Raw genomic sequence first — 25,095 nt, forward strand, 5'->3', positions numbered from 1 at the left:
TATTCGGTACTAATTTGTTCCTTTAAACGTTTTGCTTTCAAACTTCCAACTGTTTTTATCTATTTAATGCCTGGTACAATTTCGTTAGAGTAAAACCTGTCCCAATATTAACAGCCATCACTGTTTGAGCACTTTCATGGAATTTCATTTAGACCTTTTGCGAAAACATTTGCATTGTCTTCGTTACCGTCTGCGCAAGCGCATAGCTACAGTTTACCTGTGCAGCGATAAGAAAGGAGACTCGCAGCAAGAACCTGGCACCATACAAATAGAGATACATACCAGGAACATAAGTTGTTGTTGCAGTCAGGCACAAATTGGAGTAAATTTGGAAAATTTGAATTTGTTAATCTAAAAACCGAAGGTAAGCAGACACGTGAACCGGATTAGTCTGGGGAAATGCAAACGCGGCTGGAGGCGTATCATAATGAATTGCAGTAAAACCTTGGAAATTAGGTATAAATGAAAATACCCGGAAGTACAAGCGGATATATCCAGTCTCGTGTGCTAAATATGTGTGGTCGATGTAGCGTGTCCTTACAGCCTGGGTATTCAAGTTAATAAATAGACGTAGTGCAGTTCAGAAGCGGTCAGTCGCTTTGATACGTCAGAAGCAGTACAACTTTAAGATCATAACACTTTGAACGATTGCTGAGAGATGACACCTTCCAGATTGCTGAAGTGCTTCGCGCTCATAATCCTGCTGGGCCTAGGAAGTTCGCACGCAGTGCCACTAGATGCAGTAACGAATGCGCCGACGCCACAAGTTGAAGTCGTCGACACAAATGTAGCCGAAGCGCCAAGCCCTGGGGATGAGCATCAAACGCCCGCAAATGAGACTGAACTTGAGGCTGCTGCCAGCGAACAAAAACCACAAACTCTTCCGGCGGTATGTTGTTATTGCAGAATAATTCTTAAATCAACTTCAATACTCACATCATTTCAATTCATTTTAGGTGAATGCGGGCAGCGCGAATGGTGATGCGGCAACCCCGATGTATGCCGGCTTTCTGACACCCGAGGCCATTCAACAGTATATTAGTCAATTTGGTGCTGCCTATCCCGGTTATGCGGCCTATCCGGCGCCCATCGGCTATGCGGCAGCTGCGCCTCCTCCACCACCACCTGGCACTGGCCCCATCTATCCAGGTCCATATGTCGTGCAGACCGGCTATGAAGGCTATTTAGTGCCTACGGCTACTACAGCTGTTGAAGCTACAAATAATAGCAACAGCAACTCACTTCTAAGTCCCTTCACCTATTTGACGAACCTCTTCTCGGTGATGATGATGTCGGCTTTGTTTCGCGTCGTTGCCACTGTTCTCGGTGCGATCGGCATGATATTCTTTGGCGGCGCACTGTCCAGATTTGTCTGCAGCTTCACACCGCTTTGTAACGTCACCAGTACAGCTGTTGAGTATTTGAAGAGCGACAATGCGGAACGTGTGGGGCGCATGATAGCCGAGGGCATGACACCGGAACGTGTGCGACGTGCTACGGTTTTTGTTCAGAACGCAATACGCAAATATCACGAACTGCAAAAGCTTGTGGGCAGTGACGAGAAGGATGACTAAGGCGCAGCTTTACTCTTGATGAGGGCCTTAGAAGAGATTTTTAATTTCGATATTAGATAAATGCATATGTAAATAAACCATTCTAAAATGTTAGTTAGAAAAATATAAATAACAAAGTAATAATAAACTAACGGTAATAAACCAACATTTATTGTTAACATATTTGGCGATTGGCTTTAGAAAAATCACTTTGAAGACTAGCTTCGTCCATGTTATGTGAATAGAAGAAGTCAATGCTTTTCTACTGGGATGCTATCATAATATACTTAATAGCTGGCACTTGTTATTAATCTACAAGCTACGCTCAGCTGTAATTGGTGCTGATGTCAAAATTGCTATTATCGTTACGAGTCATGCAAGACGGCCCAGATGGGTGTATATTTGTATGTACTTTAAATAGAATATGATGGTTTTCGCCTCTGGCTGGAACTTTTATTTAGAAAAATTTAAAATGTTTCGAAAAAATATAAACAAGTAAGGGAGGCCTACGTTTGAGTGAATCCGAAACTTTGATACTCGTGCAACTTGCCAGGATCTAAGCAGGGAAATACCTTCAGACAGAACTTTATTTGAAAGATATTGTGAAAGAATTCAACATTCCTTGTTCGATGAAATCTTAGTGAATTACAATCAACATAGCGTCTTAAGAAATTACGTACTATGTGCGTATATTATAGACCATAGACTTAGATATTTTTTTTCCTCCCGTCAGCATTAATTGGTTCTGGATTTGTATACTGGAAAGTGAAAGTTATATAGGAAGTAGGCATGGTTGCGATCTCATTTTCAAACTGTAATGTAGGAATGTCAAGATAATAACGGGTTTTCAATAAGAGCACTACACAAATTTGTTTAAATAAAATAAAAACGGTTTGGGTTATCAATGAAATTCGTTATTCTTGAGAAAGCACATTCGATACCATTTTGTATGGAACTCGCTTTTTTTTGCATGGCCACCACGGGCACATTCGCCCAAATTAAGACGCTAAACAAATTTTTGAGAGTTTTCAAGCATAAATCGGCAGATACTGCTGCAATGTTCGATATTCGGACGAAGTTTATCAATCGTAACTGGCTTGTTGGCATAGACCATAGACTTGACGTAGCCCCACCGGAAATAGTCTAACGGCGTTAAGTCGCACGATCGAACGGCCAATTGACTGGGCTATTTCGTGAGATAACACGTTCACATAACTTGGTTTTCAATAAATCGATTTTTACATTCGTTTTGTGGCTTGTGACGCCGTCCTGTTGGAACCACATATCGTCCAAGCACATATCATTCACATCGGACCAAAAATATTCTGTTATCATTGAGCGGTAGCGATTCCCATTCACAATAACGTGTCGGTCTTGATCATCGCGAAATAAATACGGCCCAATGACGCCGCCAGCCCATAAACCGCACCAAACCGTAATTTTTTCAGGATGCAATGGTGACTCGTAGAGTACGTGTGTATTGCTGCCTGACCAATAATGCATATTTTGCTTTTTGACAAAGTCATTCGGCCAGAAATGAGTCCCATCGCTGAAGATGATTCTTCGATAAAAATCCGGATCATTTTCAAGTTGTTGCTCAGCCCAATTCACGAATATACGACGATTCTGATGGTACAGCGGCTTCGGTTCTTGCGTCAATTTGATCTTGTAAGGATGTAGGCCAAAATCTTTTCGCAAAATTTGCCACAACGACATTACAGAGATGTCCAACGCTTGAGAACGACGTGTGAGAGACAGATTTGAGTGCTTCCTCAATTGATGCGCTAGCGGCAACAATATTCCCCACACGACGGCCACTTCTTTGTCTCACTGGCAAGGGCACAATTTGTGCTGTGCCTGTGGATTCAAAATTTTCCACCAAACGCTCAATTCCTGATCTGACAGGACGATTATAACGACCATAAGTTGGACGTAGCGCTCTTAAAGTTGAGGCCGCTGACACCGAAATTCGGTAGTAGATTTCAATAATTTCCTCTCGTTGTTGGATCGTATATCTTTCCACGATGAAATGACAAACCTTTGTGAAGGGAAATGCCAAAATAGCAGAAAAAATATGTTGTCTTTTGTTCTCCCTATCGGTCTACTTTTGTAGCATCCCTTTATTACCTACCGAATATGGTTAAAATTGGTCAAGCTCACCAAAATGTGAGCGGTGCTACATATACGAGTATCATACCCATCTTTAAATCTTAACCTCAACTCATTACGATATCTCGTTTTTTACTTAAGTTATCTCTTGCACGGACAGACAGAGATTCGCTCGGAATTCAACTCGGCATCTTGATCATTTATATATGTATATATAAATATATGTATTTGTATCTATATGTAACTGCATATTTATCTCGTTTAGTTTTACGGTTTCGTTATGTGAACAAAACTATTATACTCTGTAGCAACATGTTGCAAGAGTATAAATATGTTTACTATTACAGGAGTTGTCTTCCACTTCATACCTTGAAAAGTAGCGTCTAGTCGAACAACTGCTTAATGAGACTTTAATAGCTCTTTAATTTCTTGTTATTATATTTTCACACGGAAATTTTTTAGGCGAGCAGAGTTCAAACTTATCGATTATATATGCTAACTAATAAATAAGCTGCGTCAATCAACGGGAATTCCATAACAAATGTGTCACCATGGTATCCGATAGAGGTCATATCGCATTTGAGACACGTCGGTTTCCCAAAATTGTAATATACCTAAATGGTACTTTCTTTCAATTACGGCCATAAAATGTTAATTATTATCGATGTATAATGTTCTTGGTTGACAGTAACGTTGCCACCAACTTCATTTCGAAAGAAGTACGGGTCAATGATTCCACCAGACCCAAAATCACACCAAACTGTTAGCTTAGGTGTATGTTATGGCTGTTCATGAATAATTTGTGGATATTCTTCACGCCAGAATCGACAGTTTTGTTTATTTACCACATAACTCAGATGAATTTGAGCCTCAACTTAGAATATTATTTTGTTAGAATATTAGATGTTGGAGAACGATTATTCTGATAATAAAATTGAATAATTTGTAAGCGTTGTTCTTGCGTATAACTTTCCATAATGAAATTGTAAACATGTAAAAACATTAGAGATCATGGTGTATTAAAATTGACTGCAACGACAGCTAGAAATCAAAACATGACTATATGAAAACCCTGTATACATATGTACTACCACCAGCAGGTTGTATGTATCGTCACGGTGTGTACGCCCGCGTGCAGTGAATGATAATTTGCGAGCTTTATACCTTTGAACACTGCTAATACCCAGCCTTCCGTTTTTAATTATTTACCAGATCCAAACATACCTGTAAATATGTGTGTGTGTAGACATGAAGCTTTTATTTGTTATTTGTCGCTCTCTTATACATTCCACTATCAGATACACAACTACACTTGATTTGTTAGAGTTCTCTCATATTTTCCTTTATACCGGCAAGTCGTTATATGTACATACATACGTATGTGTGTGTACTATAAATAAGAAATAATATTTATGTCTATTTTAAGACACAACAAAAATATATTTTTATGCAAATGATTTATTAAATCCATATTTACATACACCTACATATGATGTATTTGAGTTAGAGAGGATTCAGACTAAATGAAATCGGGAAGTGTGCGGGAAATTCTTTTATTTGTGTTTCGAGAAATTGTCTTGTTCAGGAAGGCACAATTATCTCGGAAAGAGACATAGACGATTTATTCTCTTAGTGTTTGTGACCCATGATATGAGGTTGCCCAAGAAATGCAACAGCATAGAATTCTGAAAAAGAAAGAGAATAAAGATCGATTACATGTATGCCTAAGTTTGTCAATATGCCCGCTCGGCTTGCCACCCTTACATTTGGCAGTTGTTTCTTCCAAAGTTGTTGAGTTTTCACATACATACATACATATGTACTAACCTAAAACGATGACACACCCTGTATATATTGCAAGCACAAGTATGCTAGCCTTATTAAGCTTGCTCTTGAGTAAAAAGTTTTATCTTATCAAAAAAGTTTATTATTTGATAGTCTTTATTTAATAGTAATAAGAAAAAACGTTAACTTTGGTTGCACCCAAGCTAAATGCTCTTCAGGTGCATTTCTGTTAGTAACTATGTGTTTATGTAAGTTTTCTATACAAGAACTTGATACCGATCGTTCAGTTTGTATGGCAGCTACATATATGTTATAGTGGTCCGATATCGGCAGTTCCGACGAGCAGCTTTTTGAAGAGAAAAAGACGTTTGCAAAATTTCAAAACGATATCTTAAAAACTGAGGGACTAGTTCGTATATATACAGACGGACAGACAGACGGACATGGCTAAATCGATTCAGCTCAACATACTGATCATTTATATACATATGTATATACTTTATAGGGTCTCCGACGCTTCTGTCTGGGTGTTACAAACTTCGTGACAAACTTAAGGGTATACAAATAATCAATAAGAGGAATGTATGGGGGCCCAGAGGGGTACAGTATTTAACTGAAAACAAATCGATAAGAGTGTTATGGAACTACGGCTCGGGAGAATTAAAAGGGATATCTGGGAGATTGGAGTTTAGATAGATATAATATAAGGAATATAACTAATAGTATTTGGCTAAGGTCCGCTCTACATTATAACTCGGGTGTTTTGCATTCCTGAGGTAAAAAATAAATATAATTCGGAGAGCGAATACGTTACACCTGTGAGTCGCAAAATCCCAATTTCTTTCGTCCAGTCTGTACTATTTCAGGTAAAGTAAATTTCAAATTACCAAATCAACCGGTTTCCATTTACATTCGGGGGGAAAATTAACTCAACAAAGTAAATTTCTAGAAATCCGAGAGCACTCTTCTCAATATAAAACGATATTTGGATTTCGTTAAGATTCTAGTAACAGTCTAGTACTGCACGAATTATATATGTATGTACTCATATACAAGTATATATTCATCGGTTTATTGCACAATAAGTTACGCTCTCGCATACTCATTTCTCCGTTACATTTTATTATTACAATACTACCTTTCTCAGGGATACAAAAGCAAGCATGGAGACACTAGTCGTTCAGTTTCAAAAATCTTCTGGTGAAATTAACACATTCAAGGGAGTATAAATACACACCTTTCGATACTGGTAAGTATTAAATAGAATTGAACGTATTTTATGTAACTGCTTTATGATAAGATTATAAGGATTGTCTTCCCTATATATACATATATATAAATACATACATATCTAATGTGTATGTACGTAAGTATATACATATTTATATCTTAAAGCCCTTATTTTTACTTTTCAGACTCAAAATGGACTTCTACTATCTTCCTTTATCGGCTCCTTGCCGTGCTGTCACCATGACCGCCGAAGCGCTCGGCGTTAAATTAAATAAAATAAAGTTAGATTTGTTTGCAGGAGCTCATCTGAAACCAGAGTTTCTTAAACTCAACCCACAACATACAATACCCACATTGGTGGACAATGGTTTCTCTATTTGGGAGTCACGTGCCATAATCATCTATTTGGTCGAAAAATACGCTAAAAATGATTCGTTATATCCGAAATGCCCGAAGAAGCGCGCTCTCATCAACCAACGTCTGTTCTTTGACGCCGGCACATTATACCAGGCGTTCTTTGATGCCTATGTATTCAAATATATGTTTAAAAAGCCTATAGATGCCGAAAAGATCAAGAAAATTGATACAGCCTTTGAGTTCTTGAACACGTTCCTGGAAGGACATACTTATGCTGCCGGAGATACTTTGACGCTTGCTGATCTCTCGTTGTTAGCCACAGTGTCATCCTATGAAGTTGCCAAATACGATTTCAGTAAATATGCGAATGTGGCCAGATGGTACGAGAATTTGAAGAAGACTGCACCCGGTTGGGAAGAAAACTGGGCGGGCTGTATAGAATATGGAACATTATTGAACTAAAATGAGTGTCAAATGAATACTTTTAACAACTACATATATATACTTGTATGTACCTACATATATAACGAGAAGGAAGCTGATGAATATAAGCGGAAAGCAGTTGACATTCGTATACCAATAAGGCGGTTTCAAAACAATTATTGATCATCATTATATCTTTATGACTAAATTGTAAATATAACAGAAAGTGTTGTTTTTATTATTTTTTATTTTATTTCTCTCTCTATTTTATTTCTCTCTCTATGGAAGTGAAACATTTGTGAAATCTAAAATATGGGCCATACTTCACGAAGGCAAAGCCTTGGAGTATTCAAATGCGAGTCCAATTACCACCGAAAATAATACGAACGAGTAGAATGGTTTCTGGATGATTTCTTTCTGGATTAAGTAATCCGCGTAATGGGTTTTTGCGTACAAAATACAGCTTGCGCAAGAACTGAATCCGCTCGACGTTCCTAAGCGACATCGCTTCGCTCTATGTGGGCTCTTCAAAAGTTCCAAAAGAATCCGACGTTTTCGAGCCAAATTTTGTTTAACGATGAGGCACACTTCTGGGTTCAATGCGTATGTAAAAAATCAAAATTGCCTCATGTGGCACGATGAGCAGTCTGAGGAAATTCAAGAGCTGCCACTTCATCCAGTTTGTTTCTTTTTTTTTTCTTAAAAAAAAGTAGGGAACTTCGAAATAGATCACCCTTCACATATGTATGTATACGCGGTCACGTGGACCTATAGAGAGATACATTTTTACTTTCTTCTGTAAATTAGAGGTAATAAAACACAGATAAGATAGGTGATGTGGGCACCAGCGTACGGTTGTACTTATCTTCAGTAATGTACGCCCGTGTGCGATGAATGATAATTTGCGAGCTTTATCGCTTTGAACACTGCTGATGACCTGCCTTCCGTTATTTATTATTTAGCAAATCCAAACATAAATACATATGTACATGTGTATGTGTTTAGGCGTGAAGCTTTTATTTGTTATTTGTCGCTCTCTTATACATTCCACTATCAGATACACAACTATATTATTTTATTTGTTAGAGTTCTCTCATATTTTCCTTTATACCGGCAAGTCGTTATACATACTTATGTACATACATACATATGTTCTGTATACAATAAATAATATTTATGTACTGGAATTATAAGAAACAAAGTCTTATGCCTATTTTAACAAAACACAAAAAAAAAATATTTTAATAGTATTTTGAGAAATTGTCTTGTTCTGGAAGGCACAATTATCTCGGAAAGAGACTTTAACGATCCATTCGTGTGGTGTTTCTGACCCATGATATGAGGTCGCCTTAGAATTGCAAAATAACAGCATACAATTTTGAAAAATAAAGAGAATCAAGATCGATTACAGGTATGCTCAAGCTTGTCAATATGCTCGCTTTGTTGTCCGGACATTTGGCAGTTGTTTCTCCAAAGTCTACTGACTTAAAACAAAGGCACACCCTGTGTGATTGTGTGCCAGAAATTCTTATAATTACTTAGCCTGCGATCAGTAGATCATATACCTGCTTCAGCCACTTAATAGTAAGGCTTTTGAATCGTTTGGTTCGATAAACCGAAACCAAGGAAAAGGGAAGAAATTGCGGATTAAGGAAGTTCCTTTTAAAGTGACATCTGATTTGCTTTCATATATCTATTCCAACTGGTATAATTTTTGAACTTCTAGAAAATATAAGACTTTCTGCTTTGTCTAATTTGGTCAACTACTTAAAATATGCTATATGTTATGAACACGTTACACTTTTGGATCATTAAACGTTACTTCTTCGTGCCTAGCCAAGAGGCCTGGAGGTGAATAGTACCATTGTTGAAACATTCAGAGTTTTATTAAGTAAAATCGGTATCGTATACTTATCAGTTCAGCATAAGTGGAAGCGATATGCCAAAGATTTCTAATAAATGTATTTCTAATAAATGTAACTGTGGTAGAGCAACGCCAGGAGGGTTTATTCGTAATCATTTTAAAAAACTAATTTTCAGTTAAAATTAATTCAAAATATACATGTATATTTAAAAATTATGTTAGGTACATGGTACTGTCAAACAAAAGTCTGCAGCTTACAACAACAAACGCAAAATATCTTCAATATAGAATATATAGACAGAACTACAAAAAAAATATTAAAGAACTTATTCTTGAAGGGGTTTAAGGCCTTCTGGACGCCTAACTATAAAGCTTTCAGCAATTTCAGTGAGACAATTTTTCCAGTGTTCATTAAACTCAATATGAGAGGGATGTAAGTATACAAATGAATTCACTGGAACGCTGTAATAATTTTTCCTACATACATACAATATGTACTTAATACATATAGGTAGCACTTCGTTTTTGTTTACATAGCTATTAATAGTGACAATCGGAATAATCATTAAGATGAATGTATGGGGGCGAGAGATACAGTAGCTTTAAAGAAAACATTTGCATAAGAGCAAAAAGTAGTAAACTTTGTTTATAATTTTAAAATTCTTAATTTATTCTGCATAATCTATGTCGTCCTCCCGAAAGTAATCTCCCCTGCCCCCAATACACTTGTGCCAACGTTTTTTCCAAACCTCGAAACAATTGTCAAAGTCAGTTTGGGGAGTAGCCTTCAAAACGCATAGCGATTCACCTTTAATGTCTTCAATTGACTCAAAACGGTTTTCCCGGACCGGTCGTTTAAGATGGCTTAATAGCCAGAAGTCACACGAAGCTAAATTATTTGAATACGTTGGCGGCGAAAAACCAAACTGACGAAGAATCAATGCAGTATATGACGGAGCATTATTGTGGTGCGGCCAAGAGTTGACGGCCCATAATTCCGGTCTCTTTTTACATATAGCTTCGCGCAAACTACGCATAACACTAAAGTAGTATTCCTCGTTGACATTTTAGCTGGTCGGAAAGAATTCGGAATAGACCACACCTCGATAATCAAAGAAAACTGTCAACATAATTTGATTTTTCACCTCCTTTAACGTGCTTTTTCGGCTTCGGCTCGCCTTTGCTACGATATTCGGCTGACTGGTCGTCTGTTTACAGGTCGTAAGCATAGATACAAGACTCATTGCCAGAAATAATACGTTTCAAGATCCAGGTAGTCGGAAAGCATTGTTCAACAGACGTAAACGCGAAACTGTTTTTCGAAAAAAATTGTGATTTTGGCGTTCTCGACCCTCCTTGAATAATTATTACCAATCAAAAATTCTTGCTCGCAACAAAAAATTATGACCGAAGGCTTGTTCCAACATTCCTAAATTCTCGGTACCATGAAATTTATTCGGCATACAAAATATAACGGAACTTCTTTGTTGAATAATTTCACTCATTGTAAAAACCGCCGAATGCACTTTATGTACTTCGGAAAGACAAGTGCAAACTAAATACTAATGATTATTTTGATGTGACATTTGACACAGATGTCACTGACAGCTACCCTAGAAAAAAAATATTTCTTCGAATGTCTTTCTATTTTTTGCCACCAGTTTATTAGCGAATATAATAGCATATTAATATAAATGTATAGAATTGTTGAATCCGATTATCCAGAAAGTCAATTAGAACTTAAAAGAATTTAAAAATGTTTAGGAAGTAATTTAAAACGGATCTACAACAGTAGTATGTAACATCGATTCTGGAGAGTAGCTGAAAGAATGAAAAACCAAAATAGACCAGCGACTGTAGTGTAGAGGGAAAATATAACTAATAGTAATTTGCTAGGGTCCCTTCAACAAAATAAATCGGGTGTTTTTCATTCCTCTGGCAAAAAATAAATATAATTCGGCGAGCGATTAAGTTACACCTATGAGTCGTAAAATCCTTCTTTTCTTTGCTCTGCTATTTCGGGTACAAGTAAATTAAATTTTAAAATTTCAAATCAACCGGTTTTCGTTTACATTCGGTTGGAAAATTAACATAAAAGAGTAATCCGAGAGCACTCTTCTCAATATAAAACAATATTTGAGTTTCGTTGAGGTTCTAGCCTAACATATGTATATATATTTCTGCACGCATTATACTATATATTCATATACTCATCGGTGTATTACACTAATAGTTACGCCCTCGCATACTCATTTCTCCACTACTTTTTATTATCATAATACTTTCTCATTTATACAAAAGCAAACATGAAAACACTTGTCGTTCAGTCTCAAAAATCTTCTGGTGGAATTAACACATTCGAGGGATTATAAATACACACCTTTCGATACTGGTAAGTATTAAATAGAATTGATAGTATTTTATGTTACTAATCTGGAATGTATAATATGATAAGACGGTAAGGTCCAGTTTATAACCTTAAATATTGGTTTCTTTTAACATACTATATGTACCTACATACATACATGTACCTATATATATAGTAGATATTCATACATATATCTCAAAAGCCCTTATTTTCACTTTTCAGACTCAAAATGGACTTCTACTATCTTCCTGTATCGGCTCCTTGCCGTGCCGTCAACATGACCGCCGAAGCGCTCGGCGTTAAATTAAATAGGATAAAGTTAAATTTGTTTGCAGGAGCTCATCTGAAACCAGAGTTTCTTAAACTCAACCCACAACATACAATACCCACATTGGTGGATAATGGTTTCTCTATTTGGGAGTCACGTGCCATAATCATCTATTTGGTCGAAAAATACGGTAAAAATGATTCGTTATATCCGAAATGCCCGAAGAAGCGCGCTCTCATCAACCAACGTCTGTTCTTTGACGCCGGCACATTATACCAGGCGTTCTTTGATGCCTATGTAGAAAAATATATGTTTAAAAAGCCTATCGATGCCGAAAAGATCAAGAAAATTGATACAGCCTTTGAGTTCTTGAACACGTTCCTGGAAGGACATACTTATGCTGCCGGAGATACTTTGACGCTCGCTGATCTCTCGTTGTTAGCCACAGTGTCATCTTATGAAGTTGCCAAATACGATTTCAGTAAATATGCCAATGTGGCCAGATGGTACGAGAATTTGAAGAAGACTGCACCCGGTTGGGAAGAAAACTGGGCGGGCTGTATAGAATATGGGGAATTAATGAACTGATGCTAATCGAATACATATTTATATAATGATATGTGAACGGAGAGCAGTTGATATTCGTATATAATATCAATAATGCGATTTCAATGCATTTATTGATCATCATTATACTCGTATCTTTATGACTTTGTTGTAATTAAAATAAGAAACTATAGTGTTTTGCTAAAATTACTGTATTTTTATTTCTCTCTCTATTGAAGTCAAATATAAGTTTCAATCTAAAATATGGGAGCATACTTCACCAGGCTAAGATCTTGGAATATTCAAATGTGATTCCAATTACACTGAAAATAATAAGAATGAGTAGCATGGATTATGATTTCTTTCTAGATTAAATCATCAGCGCAATGGGGTTTGCCAACCGACTGATCAGTGGTTAAAACATCCTGGATTTTTTGGTTAATACAGCAGATATGTATATTCTAGGCTAAACTATCCGCGACGCCAATCTTAATTGCAAAACAAAGTTTTATCTACAAAAACAACACCCAAGTTCTTATGGCGAGTTAAAGAAATATTTTGTTTAAGAAGGTCTGCAGCTACAAAAGTTGGATTGAGAAACAAGTAAGGAAGTGTTAAGTCTGGGTCCGAATATTTCATACACTTGCAACTTGCAAGGATTAAAGCCAGGGAAGTACCTCGATGTTTATGAGGCTTGTTAGCTATATGGGGCCTAGAGCGAGTTTTCACCCGATTCCACCCATTTTGGACAAACAGATATACATATACTACTATTGGGAAAGGATTCTCTTTGAATTTTAATGATGTATCTCATACATTGACCGATATTTTCGGTAAAAAGTTATAGGCACTGGTTCCACATATTGAGGGCCCAGGGGCTTGATCATTTTTGGTTCGTTTTGAAAAGTTTTTGGCCATAAGGTGGCATACTATAAGATGCGTGCATTGCTTTTCGATTTGGATGGAAAATTTTTTAAAATTTAAGTAGGCATGGCTGTAGTCCGATTTCGCTCATTTTCGCACTGTAACATAAACTTGTTAGAACAATGCCACATACCAAATTTGGTTGAAATCGGTCTGAAGGGCCTCGAGATACATATGTGTTTTCACCTAAAATTCGGCGGTGCCAGAAACGTCGTCCAATTTTGACCTTGGATCCATTAAAGTTCTGTCATACCACTTCGGGAGTAAAATTTAGTTATTGATTTAAGTAGAAGTAGTAGTTTTATTTAGTTTTTACCATTACCGTTATATCGGGAATGAGCGTTGTTATCTTCCAATTTTATGCATTTTCAGATTTTCGGTAGGAGCTCTTATAATATGTGTGTTACTGGGCAAATTTGGTTGTGGTTTAAGAGGTACATACTTATGTATGTAAGTATATACATTAAACGTTTTAGAGGCCGGGGCCAAGACTACTTTTTCAAAAGTTTTTGCCACTTGCTGTTTCCCTGTGCGGGTTTCAACTTTTCTCGTCATCCTAATCATTTACATACTATATGTATGTATATGTATACCTATAACCCTCTCTATCTCTCTAAGTTTTAGGTGATACGTACAACCGTTAGATGAACAAAACTATTATACTCTGTAGCAACAGGTTGCATAAGTATAAAAATTTTCGCGAAAATAATAATTAATAAGTATATGTACTTAGGTGCAAATAGTTGATTAAACCAGAGAACATAAAACATATTTTATTCATTCTCGCATGAATTCAGTCGTTTTACATACTTACATACTTATATTTCTGCCATTGCACGTGCTCAATTCTGCTAAATAGCAGCGAGAATGGTGAAATTCCGTGTCACAATCTTATAAGCTCTGTTAGCCGTCCAATCGAACATCATACAGAATTCAATTTGCACCTTCTCTATGTTTTATGTTCTCTGATTAAACAAATGGATATACATACATACATATTTAACAGTACTCGTATATATGTACATATGTATCTGTGTGTGTACAATTGAAGTATTCAGCGTTTCCTAAATAGCACTCAGCGCTTCCCAAATACTACTCGTTACGAGAACAAACGTTTGCAAGCAAGCTTTTCTACAACAATGCTCTTAAATCAGCGGTTCTCAAATAAAGCTTTTTTCTGATCACTGCGTTCTGAGCATTGCTTATACATACATACATATGTACTACTAAATAGATGTCTGTAAATATGTATATATATAAAGGCAATTTTTGCAAAATCAGCGTGACTGGCATTTCTTGCCATAGACTCATGTACTATATGTACATAATTATATGTGGGTTTGTACATACAAATGTACTTAACAATATGTGTACATAAAAGTAGAAAGAGCGTCATTGGCATAACTCAGTGCTTGTTCTTTAATATATTGCCTGAGTGTGTACATTCTCTCATTCAAACACACATAAATACACACATGTATATAGAATTGTATGTTTAATCAGCTTTAATTAAAGAGTCAGGAAAAGTTGACAAATCCATACATACATATGTATGTATATATACAATAATATTATATTATAATATTTGTGTGTAAATATGTGCTTATATGCATTAGGTTGTATCGCTTATGCTACGAAAAATGTATATAAATATATGTCGATATTTTTAAATATTATTTATATTATTATTTCAATTGAATTAAGGAATTTTTGGTAAAATATGAAGACTTGAAATCAAAAACAATAAAATTGCACTTTTTGATTTATTTACTTTTCAAAGTTTTATACGAATTTTGAATTGCAAAAAACCTCTGAGGTAGATTGCTAGGAAATTCATGAATCTACGATAAAAAGAAAATAATAAATGGTTCAGATGTTGTTGTAATGAAATACATGAATTATGATGATTATGATTATGGCAACTTTGAAGATGCTCATTTGTCGGAACCGCCGAACACATTTTTCAGATCGGATCCCTATTGCTCATTGCTGCCATCCAAACTGAGCCAAGACTACTTGGCTACTACTGTATCTGTGACGGTTATTATAGCTTTGCTGCAGCCGAATTGCACGTTCTTTTTCTTGTTTTGTTTTTGCTCACCCTAATGCACATTAGCAATGTCGAAATATGGTGAAATACTATAGATAACTGATGGCAGCATATTGTGAACTCATGCACTTTGCTTAAGCTCAGTGGTTCTCAAATAAATTTTTCTCGCCTTATTTGCACTTGAATTAATTTTCTTTATTAAGTTCTTGTTTCTTAAAACTGAATGCTGACGTGTTGAAAGGAACATATTTACAGATAAGTGTAGCGATGATATCATAATTCTAGAAATATCTGAGTTGCTAACCTAAGGAATACGTACTAGTAATGCATAATTTTAAGAATATAACAAATAAGGAAGGTCGGGTGCAATCGAACATTATAATATTTCGGTATCCAAGCACCTATATACTACTGTGATCAAATTGAAAGGTTAATTTTGTCCACTTAATCTCCTTCGAAGTAATCTCCTCCCGCTGCAATACACATAAGCCAACGAACTTTCCAGTCACCATAGCATTGGGAAAAATCCTTCGTCGTGTTGGCCATCAAAGCCTTCTTCGATTCAGCTTTTATATCCGCAATTGTGTCAAGACGGTGTCCTCGGAGTGGTCATGTGAATTTGCTGAATAGCCAGAAGTTACGCGAAGGTAAATCAGACGAATGCGGTGGTTGCGGCACGATATTAATTGAAAATGTGGCGAAATGATTACGAATAACCAATGAAGTATGAGATGGTGCATTATCGCACTTCTTTGTTCAATAAATTCAGACATAGTAAAAATCGAAGAACTCACTTTTAGAGCCTCACAGAACTACGCGTATCTCAAATACTAATGAATATTTTGACGTGAAATTTAGCAGAGATGTCACTAACAGTATTGACAACTTACAGAAAGAAAAAAATGTATCGATTTGAAAAGCACGCAAAGTATAAATTAAAAACTCACCTTTCAATTTGACCACAGTAGTATACTTAACAGTGTCTTGGACGGTTCTTTCTGGATGTTACAAACTTCATGGCAAACTTGATTTATCTTGCTTAGGGGATAAAAATATGTACAGTTAATGACTCCCTGAATACTTTGAAATGAAAGCAACGTAAAGTGCTAAACAATACAAGTATTTATGAATTTATTTCTTAAAAAATTCGTTTCGAATAGCGCCTATTTAAAATAATTGGGTCCAAAATCAGCATGCAATGACAAAATTTAAGTTTTCGTGATTTTCTATTTATTCTGTAAGCAAAATTGTTGATTTGACTTTATTGAATTGTTATAGTTGGTTTACCGTTATGAAATACGAAGCATAAACCTTATATGTGTGCATGTTACAGAGTTCATCGGACAATATTACAACAGTTCACTTATATCTAATCCTGTCTGGTAATCAGTGCTGATACTGATAACGCCCCAACTAGAGTGTTCTCTAATTGTTTGCTTTTCCGCTAACCGTTCGGCAATATGTACGCGTGTGCATGTGGTCAGCGCCTCTCTTGTTGTTTACGTTTTGTTATTGCCAATTTTGGAAGAGAATAAACCGTTTATTTGTTTTACTTCAAATCTTGTGTGATCAAATTATGTATGTGTGCATTTCATAAAGACAAGCAATATTTTTGGTATAAAAAGAAGCGCGCGTTTATTGGATTTTCAGTATCGACATTGAACTTATACAAGCGATTTCCAGAATCACCACATATTCACCTTCAAAACAAGTGAGTTGCAATTTGACATATTGGGTCAAACGTTAGGAGACGTCCTTCAATACGTATTGTGGACAGACATTAGCATATGTTTAGCTAATTTGGGAGTAAAACTCTGAGGAGTGAAATTTTATTTGAAGTAGTTCTGCTTCCAATACTTAACAAATTTAATATAAGAAGCTTTTTAAGTGATCGAACGATAATTTAAATGATATCCAGATGCTAAAGCCGTATAGTGTTTTTTTCGCGCCAAAGTAGTTACCCCTCTATCTTTCATTAGCTACAAATTGATCATAGTGCAAATAAAGAAAAAAAATTTGAGATTTTAGTTGGAAACTCTGAAGATCGCTCAAGTGAAATAATATTTTGTACATAAAATTTACTTTGTGATATATTTTTTGCGTCGAGAGTGTCTAAGCCCATCTATACTCGTTCTGTTATATAAAAACTTTTAATTTTAATTTTCATTATCTAAATCTAATTATAAAATTTAAATTATTTGTAGGCTAAAAATGGATTTTTACTATTTGCCTGCTTCCGCTCCTTGCCGCGCCGTCGAGATGGCCGCCAAAGCTTTGGGAGTCGAATTGAATAAGAAACAGCTAAATTTGTTTGCTGGAGAGCATTTGAAGCCGGCATTTCTTAAACTCAACCCACAACATACAATTCCTACATTGGTAGACAACGGTTTCTCTGTTTGGGAGTCACGTGCCATAATCATCTATTTGGCCGAAAAATACGGCAAAAATGACTCCTTGTACCCGAAAGACCCCAAGAAGCGTGCTGTCGTCAATCAACTGCTCTTCTTCGATATCTCCACAATCTACAGCGCCTTTGTTAATTCATATGTCCAACAATACCTCTTCAAGAAACAAGTCGATGCAGAGAAGTACAAGGCAGTCGATACAGCTTTTGAATTCCTGAACACATTCTTGGAGGGACGGAAATATGTTGCTGGAGATTCTTACACGCTGGCTGATATTTCGTTGCTGGCAACGGTGTCATCTTATGAAATTGTCAACTATGATATCAAGAAATATGCCAATGTCGCCAGATGGTACGAGAGTGTGAAGAAGAGTGCACCCGGTTGGGAAGAAAACTGGGCTGGCTGTTTGGAATATAAAAAACTATTAGGTGTTTAAGTTTACAATATTTAGTGTTAATTCTGTACTGAGGTTTTGCTGGAGTAATTTATTTAAATAAAAATGTAAATTTTCAAAAAATTTTAAATTTTCCCATATTCTGAAATTAAAATGGAGATTTTAAAGTAAGCGTTATCTTGAAATATATATGTATGTATGTTTGACAATTTTTTAGTTACAAAATCCCGTGGCGAAAAACTTGTTTAAAAACAGACTCGAATAATCATATCGATCTATCGTTGTGAAAGCACTGGTTTGCATTATGACGAAGCAAAGGCTAACGTGTCCGAATTTAAAAAGACAATCTAGCACTGATCAAACGCAATAATATAGAGTTTCTGCACCGATTTGTAATACCTCAGTCCAATGGACGGCCCTTTGACTGGCAGATACTCAGTGAAAGTCGCCCAAAGCTCCCGAAAACTTTGACTAATTTGTCACGGCAAAGAACTGTTAGCCAGGGAGAACCTTTAACAAGTAAGGAAGGGCTAAGTTTGGGTGCAATTGAACATTTTATACTCTTGCAACATACAATAATCAAAGCCCGGGAAATACTTTAAGGTGTAAAAGCACTATCTTCTATATAAAGCAAAGTCAGCCGGATGTTTGAAATTCTCCTGATATTAGTTATATATGGACTAGGTCAAGCTTTCGCTCAAATTTATCGATTTTAAGCACGGAGATACGGATGTTATCAGTAAAACACGCTCTCTCATTTTCATTGAGATAACTTACATATTGGCCGATATATGCGGTACAAAGTCACCCGGAAGTTCGAAAGTCTTTATATTAAGTATGTGGGGGCTGAGGGAAGTATTGGTCCGATTCAACCCATTTTTCACATATAGACATACCATTATAAGAAAAGGATTATCCCGTAATTTTAGTTATATAAAACACACATTGACCGACATGTTCGATCAAAATAGGTACCGGGGTCTAAATATTCGGTACCTATTGGCTTGAACAGTTTTTATAAGATTTCAACAATTTCTGATCATAAGATGGCACTTACTAAATACATTATTCGTGCAAAGTTGTATGCCGTTATATTAATTACTTCTTGATTTGTGCACTGGAAACTGAACGAATCAAGTGGAATTTAAAATTGTGCATTATGGAAAGTAGGCGTGGTTGTTGTCCGATTTCGTCCAATGTAATATCAGAATGTAAGAAGAATGCCCTGTGCTAAATTTTGTTGAAATCGGTAGGTCGGGTCCCGCGCCCATCTTCCAATGTTCACACCGGTTTCCATAAAAATTTTTGCACACAAGTGCCCCTTGCTACTGCGATTCTCAAATTACAGCTTTAAACATTAATTAAGGGCTTAGTTATGGCACTCCTCTATACGTATTCTTCTAATGTTTTGTGGACGTGGCAGTGGTCCGACTACGAATCTGCGAACTTGTCTTTTCTTTTTTGCACCCCAAGGCAACTGTGTACTAAGTTTCATTATGATATCTTAATTTTTACTTAAGTTACAGTTTGCAAAGACCGGACTGACAGACAGATATGTCGATTTCAACTCGTCTCATCATCATGATCATTTATATATATATAGCCCTATATCTATCTCGATTAGTTTTAGGTGATACGTACAACCGTCAGGTGAACAAAACTCTTATGCTCTGGAGCAACATGCTGCAAGCGTTTAAAAAGAATTCAAAACAAACTCTAAGGTGTCTTGTGGTATTAGTTTAAATATGTGGGAAACTTAGCTCTCCTTGATTAAGACTCTCACAGATAAGAAACATAGTTATTTATATTAATTTTATGAATCATATTCCTGAAGCAGGTGCTGAAAACAACTCTTCAAATAAGCTTTAGTATAGAATTTGAAGTGGTCAGTGTTGAAAGAATTTGCTACCGGACCGCATCAAAAATAGTGGAATAGGTAAATTTGAAGAATTATTTGCACTATTATACTATGTACATATGTACATCTTCGTTAGATACCCGAACCCTTGCCACCCTTGGTGGTGGGCTATTAGACGTCCCTGATAAACTTCATGTTGTAACATTTTTCTGACAGAAATACTTCTAAGGGGTTGCCTTTGCAAATTTATAGTATTTAAATTCTAACTGTATTTTATTTATGTCAACATGTTTTCTTTTCTTTTGCAGATTATCAGTGAAATGGATTTTTACTACAGTCCCGCATCAGGCCCCTGCCGCGCGGTACTCATGACAGCGCAAGCAATTGGCGTTGAGTTAAACAAAATTCCGGTGGACTTACGCAAGGGTGAGCACCTAACGCCCGATTATATTAAGATTAACCCGCAACACACTGTACCAACTTTGGTGGATAACGGATTTTCTGTATGGGATTCGCATGCCATCATGATCTATCTGGTGGAACAACATGCTACATCAGATTCCCTCTACCCAGCGTGCCCTCAAAAGCGTGGACTCATCAATCAACGACTCTACTTCGATGTGGATCTTTATTCCGTATTTTGGAGCTACTGTTCGAGTGCCATTCTTAAGAAATCGCCCTACGATCCAGAAATATTGGAGAAGTTGAAGAAACAGTTGGAATTATTTTACACACTGCTGGCTGGTAACGAGTTTGCAGTTGGTGGTTCACTGACGTTGGCTGATCTGTCACTATTGGCTACAGTGACCACTTTGGATGTGTTTTCTACATTACCGGGATTCGAAGTCAACATAAAACAGTACTCTAATATTGAGAAGTGGTACGAGAACATGAAGAATGTTGCTCCAGGTTATCAACAGAACTTGGATAATATTTTGGCAATCAAACAATATTTTGTGAAATAAAAGGGTGCTGCCAGGTTTTCTGTATTAAAAGCTAAATAAATTGTTATCACTGTGTTTTTTTTATGAAGAATGTGGGTCTTTCAGTTTAGGTGGTTTATATAACAGATCAATTGAAAAACCTTTTATTTTGCCCAAATTCGTTTATTTTTACTCAATCAAATATCAAAAATTATAGCGAGCCTCCAACTTTTCGATCTCTTTTCTGTAGTACGATTTGTCCTTTGCTTCAAAATTGGTTTCAGTTTTGGCGCTTACCTCTTCATTCAACGAAAATTCTTTCTCAACGAACATTGTTTTGAAATGTGAGAACACGAAATAGTCGATGGGGGGCAGATCTGAAGAATACGGTGGATGCGGAAGCAATTCGAAGCCCTACTGATGTATTTTTGCCATCGTTTTCACTGCATCCGATAATACAGACACCATAACCTTGCTAGCCGACTGTTGTATTTTTCAACGCTTTTTAGCGATCTCATGGTGAGCAGTCCACTCGGGTGACTCTCGATTGGATTTCGAAGTAAAATGATGGAGCCACGTTTCCATTGTCATATATCGAAACAAAAACTTGGGTTTATTACGCTAGAACATCTCCAAACATTGCTCCAAGTCATCAGTTCGCCGTTGTTGTTGTTTTAGTCAAAAGCGTGCGCTCTCGGCACCCACTTTGTACAGAGCTTTCTCATACCCAAATATTCGTGAATGTTCAGATATTTTCACTTAACTTGTTGTGACACCGGGGTTCGGGTCACTTTTGCACACATCGCACTATACCGTTACGATTTTACTCAATTCTATAGCAACTCGCAGCCAGCTCTTCGTGTTAGTCATACACATTTGTTTGGAGTGTGCATTCGCGTACATTACCGAAATGCAAGGAAAACTCAATCTATCAGCTTTAAAACAATGTTACTGCCTTTTTTCTTTTTGTGTTTTCGAAGGTATTGTTTTCGTTGCTCTCAGCTCTTCACGCTCCCCACATTGCTGTTATGAGAATAAAAGTTAAGTGCACGTTAGCGTGTATGGCATCTCCAAAGAAACAAATGTTTTTACCTTTTCATCGAAAATTACTTAAAAAGCTACACAGTCATGAGCAAGAATTCAGTTGAGCGTTGAACAGCTGTGAAGTTGCTTTTACGAATATAAGCAGTTTTAACGGAGGAGTAGTAAAAAAAAAAAAAACAAAAAAAACAAAAAAAAAAACAAAAACAAAAAATAAATAAATTCCAAACAGGTATGTCAAAGCGAAACGACAGTGCTTTGTCGTGCCAACAACAACTGCAATTACAATAGTGATTATAGCAATTAAAAATAAACATCTGGCTAATGTTTACGCCAAAGTGACCATACAATATATGTAAATACACGCCAGTTGTCTACTACTTTGTGCTTAAAGCCGCTTTTTCTCGTTCCGCTTCAGCATGGATTTCTATTATATGCCCGCTTCTGCGCCCTGCCGTGCCGTGCTCCTAACTGCTCAGTGCGTCGGCATTGAGTTGAACAAGATACTTCTCGATTTGCGTGCTGGTGAGCACCTGACGCCCGAATTCCTGAAGATCAACCCACAACACACGGTCCCCACACTGGTCGACAAGGACTTTGCGCTCTGGGAATCCCGCGCCATCATGATCTATCTAGTGGAGCAATATGCCAAGACCGACTCACTCTACTCCCAGTGCCCCGAAACTCGTGCACTCATCAATCAGCGTTTGTACTTCGACATGAACCTCGCTTTAACATTCGGCAAGTACTTTTATAAGCCTGTCATGTCCAAGACCCCATTCGATCCAGAGCAGCGCAAGCAGTTGGAAACACAGTTGGAATTATTCAACACCTTGTTGGCAGGCAACAACTTCGTGATTGGCGAGACGCTGACTTTGGCTGATTTGGCACTTTTGGCCACAATTAGCACCATAGACGTGGCGCAATGCCTAAAAGACTTCAACGTCAATGTAAGAAAGTATGCACACATCCAAAAGTGGTATGAGAACATGCGAGCGGTCACACCTGGCTTCAAAGAGAATCAAGAAGGTTGTTTAGAGATGAAGAAATTCTTAGAGGGCCAATAAATATGTACATGTGTGTATGTGTGTGTCTATATGTACGGTTTGCAGTTTGTTTTTACAACTTTTATAAAGTTCCGCAGTATTGCCCAAATATGTACGAATATATGTATGTGTGTAAATAAATCTATATATTCACATTAGACCAGAGTGGATAATTTTTGGAAAGAAAAAAAGATCATGGTTAGATGAAACTCACTTAAAAACGGTAAAACTCTAATTTTTAATCAAAATATCTGAAGTCAAAATTCCAGATGTTTTTAAAATGTGAGTAGGCCTTAATGATTGCTAAAATTATTTCCTTCTGATGGTATTTTTTGAGAAAACCCCCGCTAAACAGCTACAAAACGAACTGCTTGTTTACTGCTGCCACTATGAAATAACAGGTAGACCTTTTATGAATTTTGTTTAGTCATTTTCAAAGGCTTCTACACTAGTCTATATGTGAGTCAAGCGAATAAATGTTAAAACCAGTTTTTTCTCTTTGCACTCTTATGTGATCTTTAGTGTACTCTTATTGGTTCGAGAATTCTCTACGGGCATAGTTGTTAGCCAACTTCGTTGCTGTCTATTCAGACATTGACCTCCATTGTTTTATACACGTTACACTGGCCAACAAAGTGTTACTTTTCGAACGATTTAAAAGATTTGAAATAAAATGATAAATTTCAATAAAAATTTCTGGCGGTAGTTTATTCTATTCAGAGGAACCTGTCCTGCAATTGATAATGCTTACTTAAATTTGAGTTATGTTAAATGGTTCGACGTGGTATTGTCCAAAAGAGTTTGTGTAAATGTTCCAAAAAGTTTTCTTATTCACCTTGGGAATGTATATCTTAAATGAATATCTTTTGAAATGGCAGTGTTTCTGGGTATACATACGTTTACCCTAGGTTTCCGCAAGAAATATGAAGAAAGCAAGTTGAGTTTCTACTCTAAAAAAAAAAAACGTTTTCATTGATTTGAGATTGAGATTTGGGGGAGATAATAGATTGTAGGCTAGGATAAACACATTTTCATAAACGATGCGTTCGACAAGTTCCTTTAGAATCTTTCAAATTAATTTTGTAGATTTTTCTATCCGTAGCAGCTTCTTTTGGTTCTAAAACCACTGAGTAGCTCTTTCGTCTAAAGTACATGCATTTAATTCTACAAGTACATATGTATATAGAAATGATACGAAACAGGTAAGCGAGTACTTAATCTTAGTTAGTGTCAGAAAAACATAAATTTTAATGGTAACTGCTAACATGGTGACTCAACATGAAATGTTCGCAGCAGAAACCGCAAATTATTCGTCGAATACTTTGAATGCGGCAATAACTCTATTCATTTGCTTTGTATACCACCAAATCAGGGACCGGCACTATGTTTAGATTATAACTAAAAGATAAGAATTTACTCTGCGTTCTATTTTATCGTTATCATATAGCGTACGATTTTACCGCGCACCTTTATTTTCACTAATTACAGTGCACAATGAATTATATTACTTAATGAGTACGTCATAAAATCAATCCCCTGTAGTGTCATGCTAATGACTTGCAAAAACCTAGACGTTAAGTTATAATGACACCGTGATCCAAAAACAAAATTAAATTATCTAATAATTTTTGTATGTAATATCGGTTGGTTCTGGGTTCCAAACCGTTTTATAGAATAAGATTATATTTCTTCCCTCCAGTCATAATCCAAGTTCTATTATTGTATTTGGCATACAGGTGGCTTAACATTCGACTAAAAACTAAGATAAAGTAACTACTGCTGAGTCAAACACGAAAAAACCACCTACATTAGGGTAGGCCAGAGTTTCGCCTCGTATTGTGAAAAATAGAACATAATAGTACATAAGCACTGGTGTTTGACGATGAATATCTCGCAAGCGCGATTAAGTTCCAGCATTTAATTTTCTATAAAAAAAAATATGCCTTTTTTT

At 36.5% G+C, this 25,095-nt stretch overlaps 5 protein-coding genes across 5 annotated transcripts; all 5 read left to right on the forward strand.

The window, feature by feature from the left end:
* LOC120782284 lies at positions 1 to 1,665 on the forward strand. The gene is made up of 2 exons (XM_040114487.1): positions 1 to 889; positions 957 to 1,665. The coding sequence occupies exons 1-2, from the start codon at positions 659 to 661 to the stop codon at positions 1,572 to 1,574; spliced, it is 849 nt and encodes a 282-aa protein (XP_039970421.1). The 5' UTR covers positions 1 to 658; the 3' UTR covers positions 1,575 to 1,665.
* A 4,924-nt stretch (positions 1,666 to 6,589) lies between these two features.
* LOC120779035 lies at positions 6,590 to 12,710 on the forward strand. Its single transcript, XM_040111198.1, has 4 exons — positions 6,590 to 6,696; positions 6,863 to 7,495; positions 9,294 to 9,308; positions 11,912 to 12,710. Exons 2-4 carry the CDS (start codon positions 6,870 to 6,872, stop codon positions 12,543 to 12,545), a joined length of 1,275 nt encoding a protein of 424 aa, XP_039967132.1. The 5' UTR covers positions 6,590 to 6,696; positions 6,863 to 6,869; the 3' UTR covers positions 12,546 to 12,710.
* A 4,375-nt stretch (positions 12,711 to 17,085) lies between these two features.
* On the forward strand, positions 17,086 to 18,406 carry LOC120782780 (glutathione S-transferase D1-like). The gene is made up of 2 exons (XM_040115247.1): positions 17,086 to 17,188; positions 17,682 to 18,406. Exon 2 carries the CDS (start codon positions 17,689 to 17,691, stop codon positions 18,316 to 18,318), a length of 630 nt encoding a protein of 209 aa, XP_039971181.1. The 5' UTR covers positions 17,086 to 17,188; positions 17,682 to 17,688; the 3' UTR covers positions 18,319 to 18,406.
* A 1,715-nt stretch (positions 18,407 to 20,121) lies between these two features.
* On the forward strand, positions 20,122 to 21,166 carry LOC120778702 (glutathione S-transferase 1-1-like). Its single transcript, XM_040110666.1, has 2 exons — positions 20,122 to 20,212; positions 20,443 to 21,166. The coding sequence occupies exon 2, from the start codon at positions 20,455 to 20,457 to the stop codon at positions 21,097 to 21,099; it is 645 nt and encodes a 214-aa protein (XP_039966600.1). The 5' UTR covers positions 20,122 to 20,212; positions 20,443 to 20,454; the 3' UTR covers positions 21,100 to 21,166.
* Positions 21,167 to 22,192: 1,026 nt separating this feature from the next.
* On the forward strand, positions 22,193 to 23,304 carry LOC120782135 (glutathione S-transferase 1-1-like). The gene is made up of 2 exons (XM_040114277.1): positions 22,193 to 22,330; positions 22,517 to 23,304. Exon 2 carries the CDS (start codon positions 22,518 to 22,520, stop codon positions 23,163 to 23,165), a length of 648 nt encoding a protein of 215 aa, XP_039970211.1. The 5' UTR covers positions 22,193 to 22,330; position 22,517; the 3' UTR covers positions 23,166 to 23,304.
* Positions 23,305 to 25,095: the final 1,791 nt, after the last annotated feature.

The sequence above is a fragment of the Bactrocera tryoni genome, chromosome 1 (genome assembly GCF_016617805.1).
Source record: "Bactrocera tryoni isolate S06 chromosome 1, CSIRO_BtryS06_freeze2, whole genome shotgun sequence".
In the NCBI taxonomy this organism is placed as follows: Eukaryota; Metazoa; Arthropoda; class Insecta; order Diptera; family Tephritidae; genus Bactrocera; species Bactrocera tryoni.

Coding starts and splice junctions, on each gene's coding strand:
- LOC120782284 (XM_040114487.1), top strand. CDS start 659: ATGACACCTTCCAGATTGCTGAAGTGCTTCGCGCTCATAATCCTGCTG. Junction 890..956: donor AACCACAAACTCTTCCGGCG/GTATGTTGTTAT, acceptor AATTCATTTTAG/GTGAATGCGGGCAGCGCGAA.
- LOC120779035 (XM_040111198.1), top strand. CDS start 6,870: ATGGACTTCTACTATCTTCCTTTATCGGCTCCTTGCCGTGCTGTCACC.
- LOC120782780 (XM_040115247.1), top strand. CDS start 17,689: ATGGATTTTTACTATTTGCCTGCTTCCGCTCCTTGCCGCGCCGTCGAG.
- LOC120778702 (XM_040110666.1), top strand. CDS start 20,455: ATGGATTTTTACTACAGTCCCGCATCAGGCCCCTGCCGCGCGGTACTC.
- LOC120782135 (XM_040114277.1), top strand. CDS start 22,518: ATGGATTTCTATTATATGCCCGCTTCTGCGCCCTGCCGTGCCGTGCTC.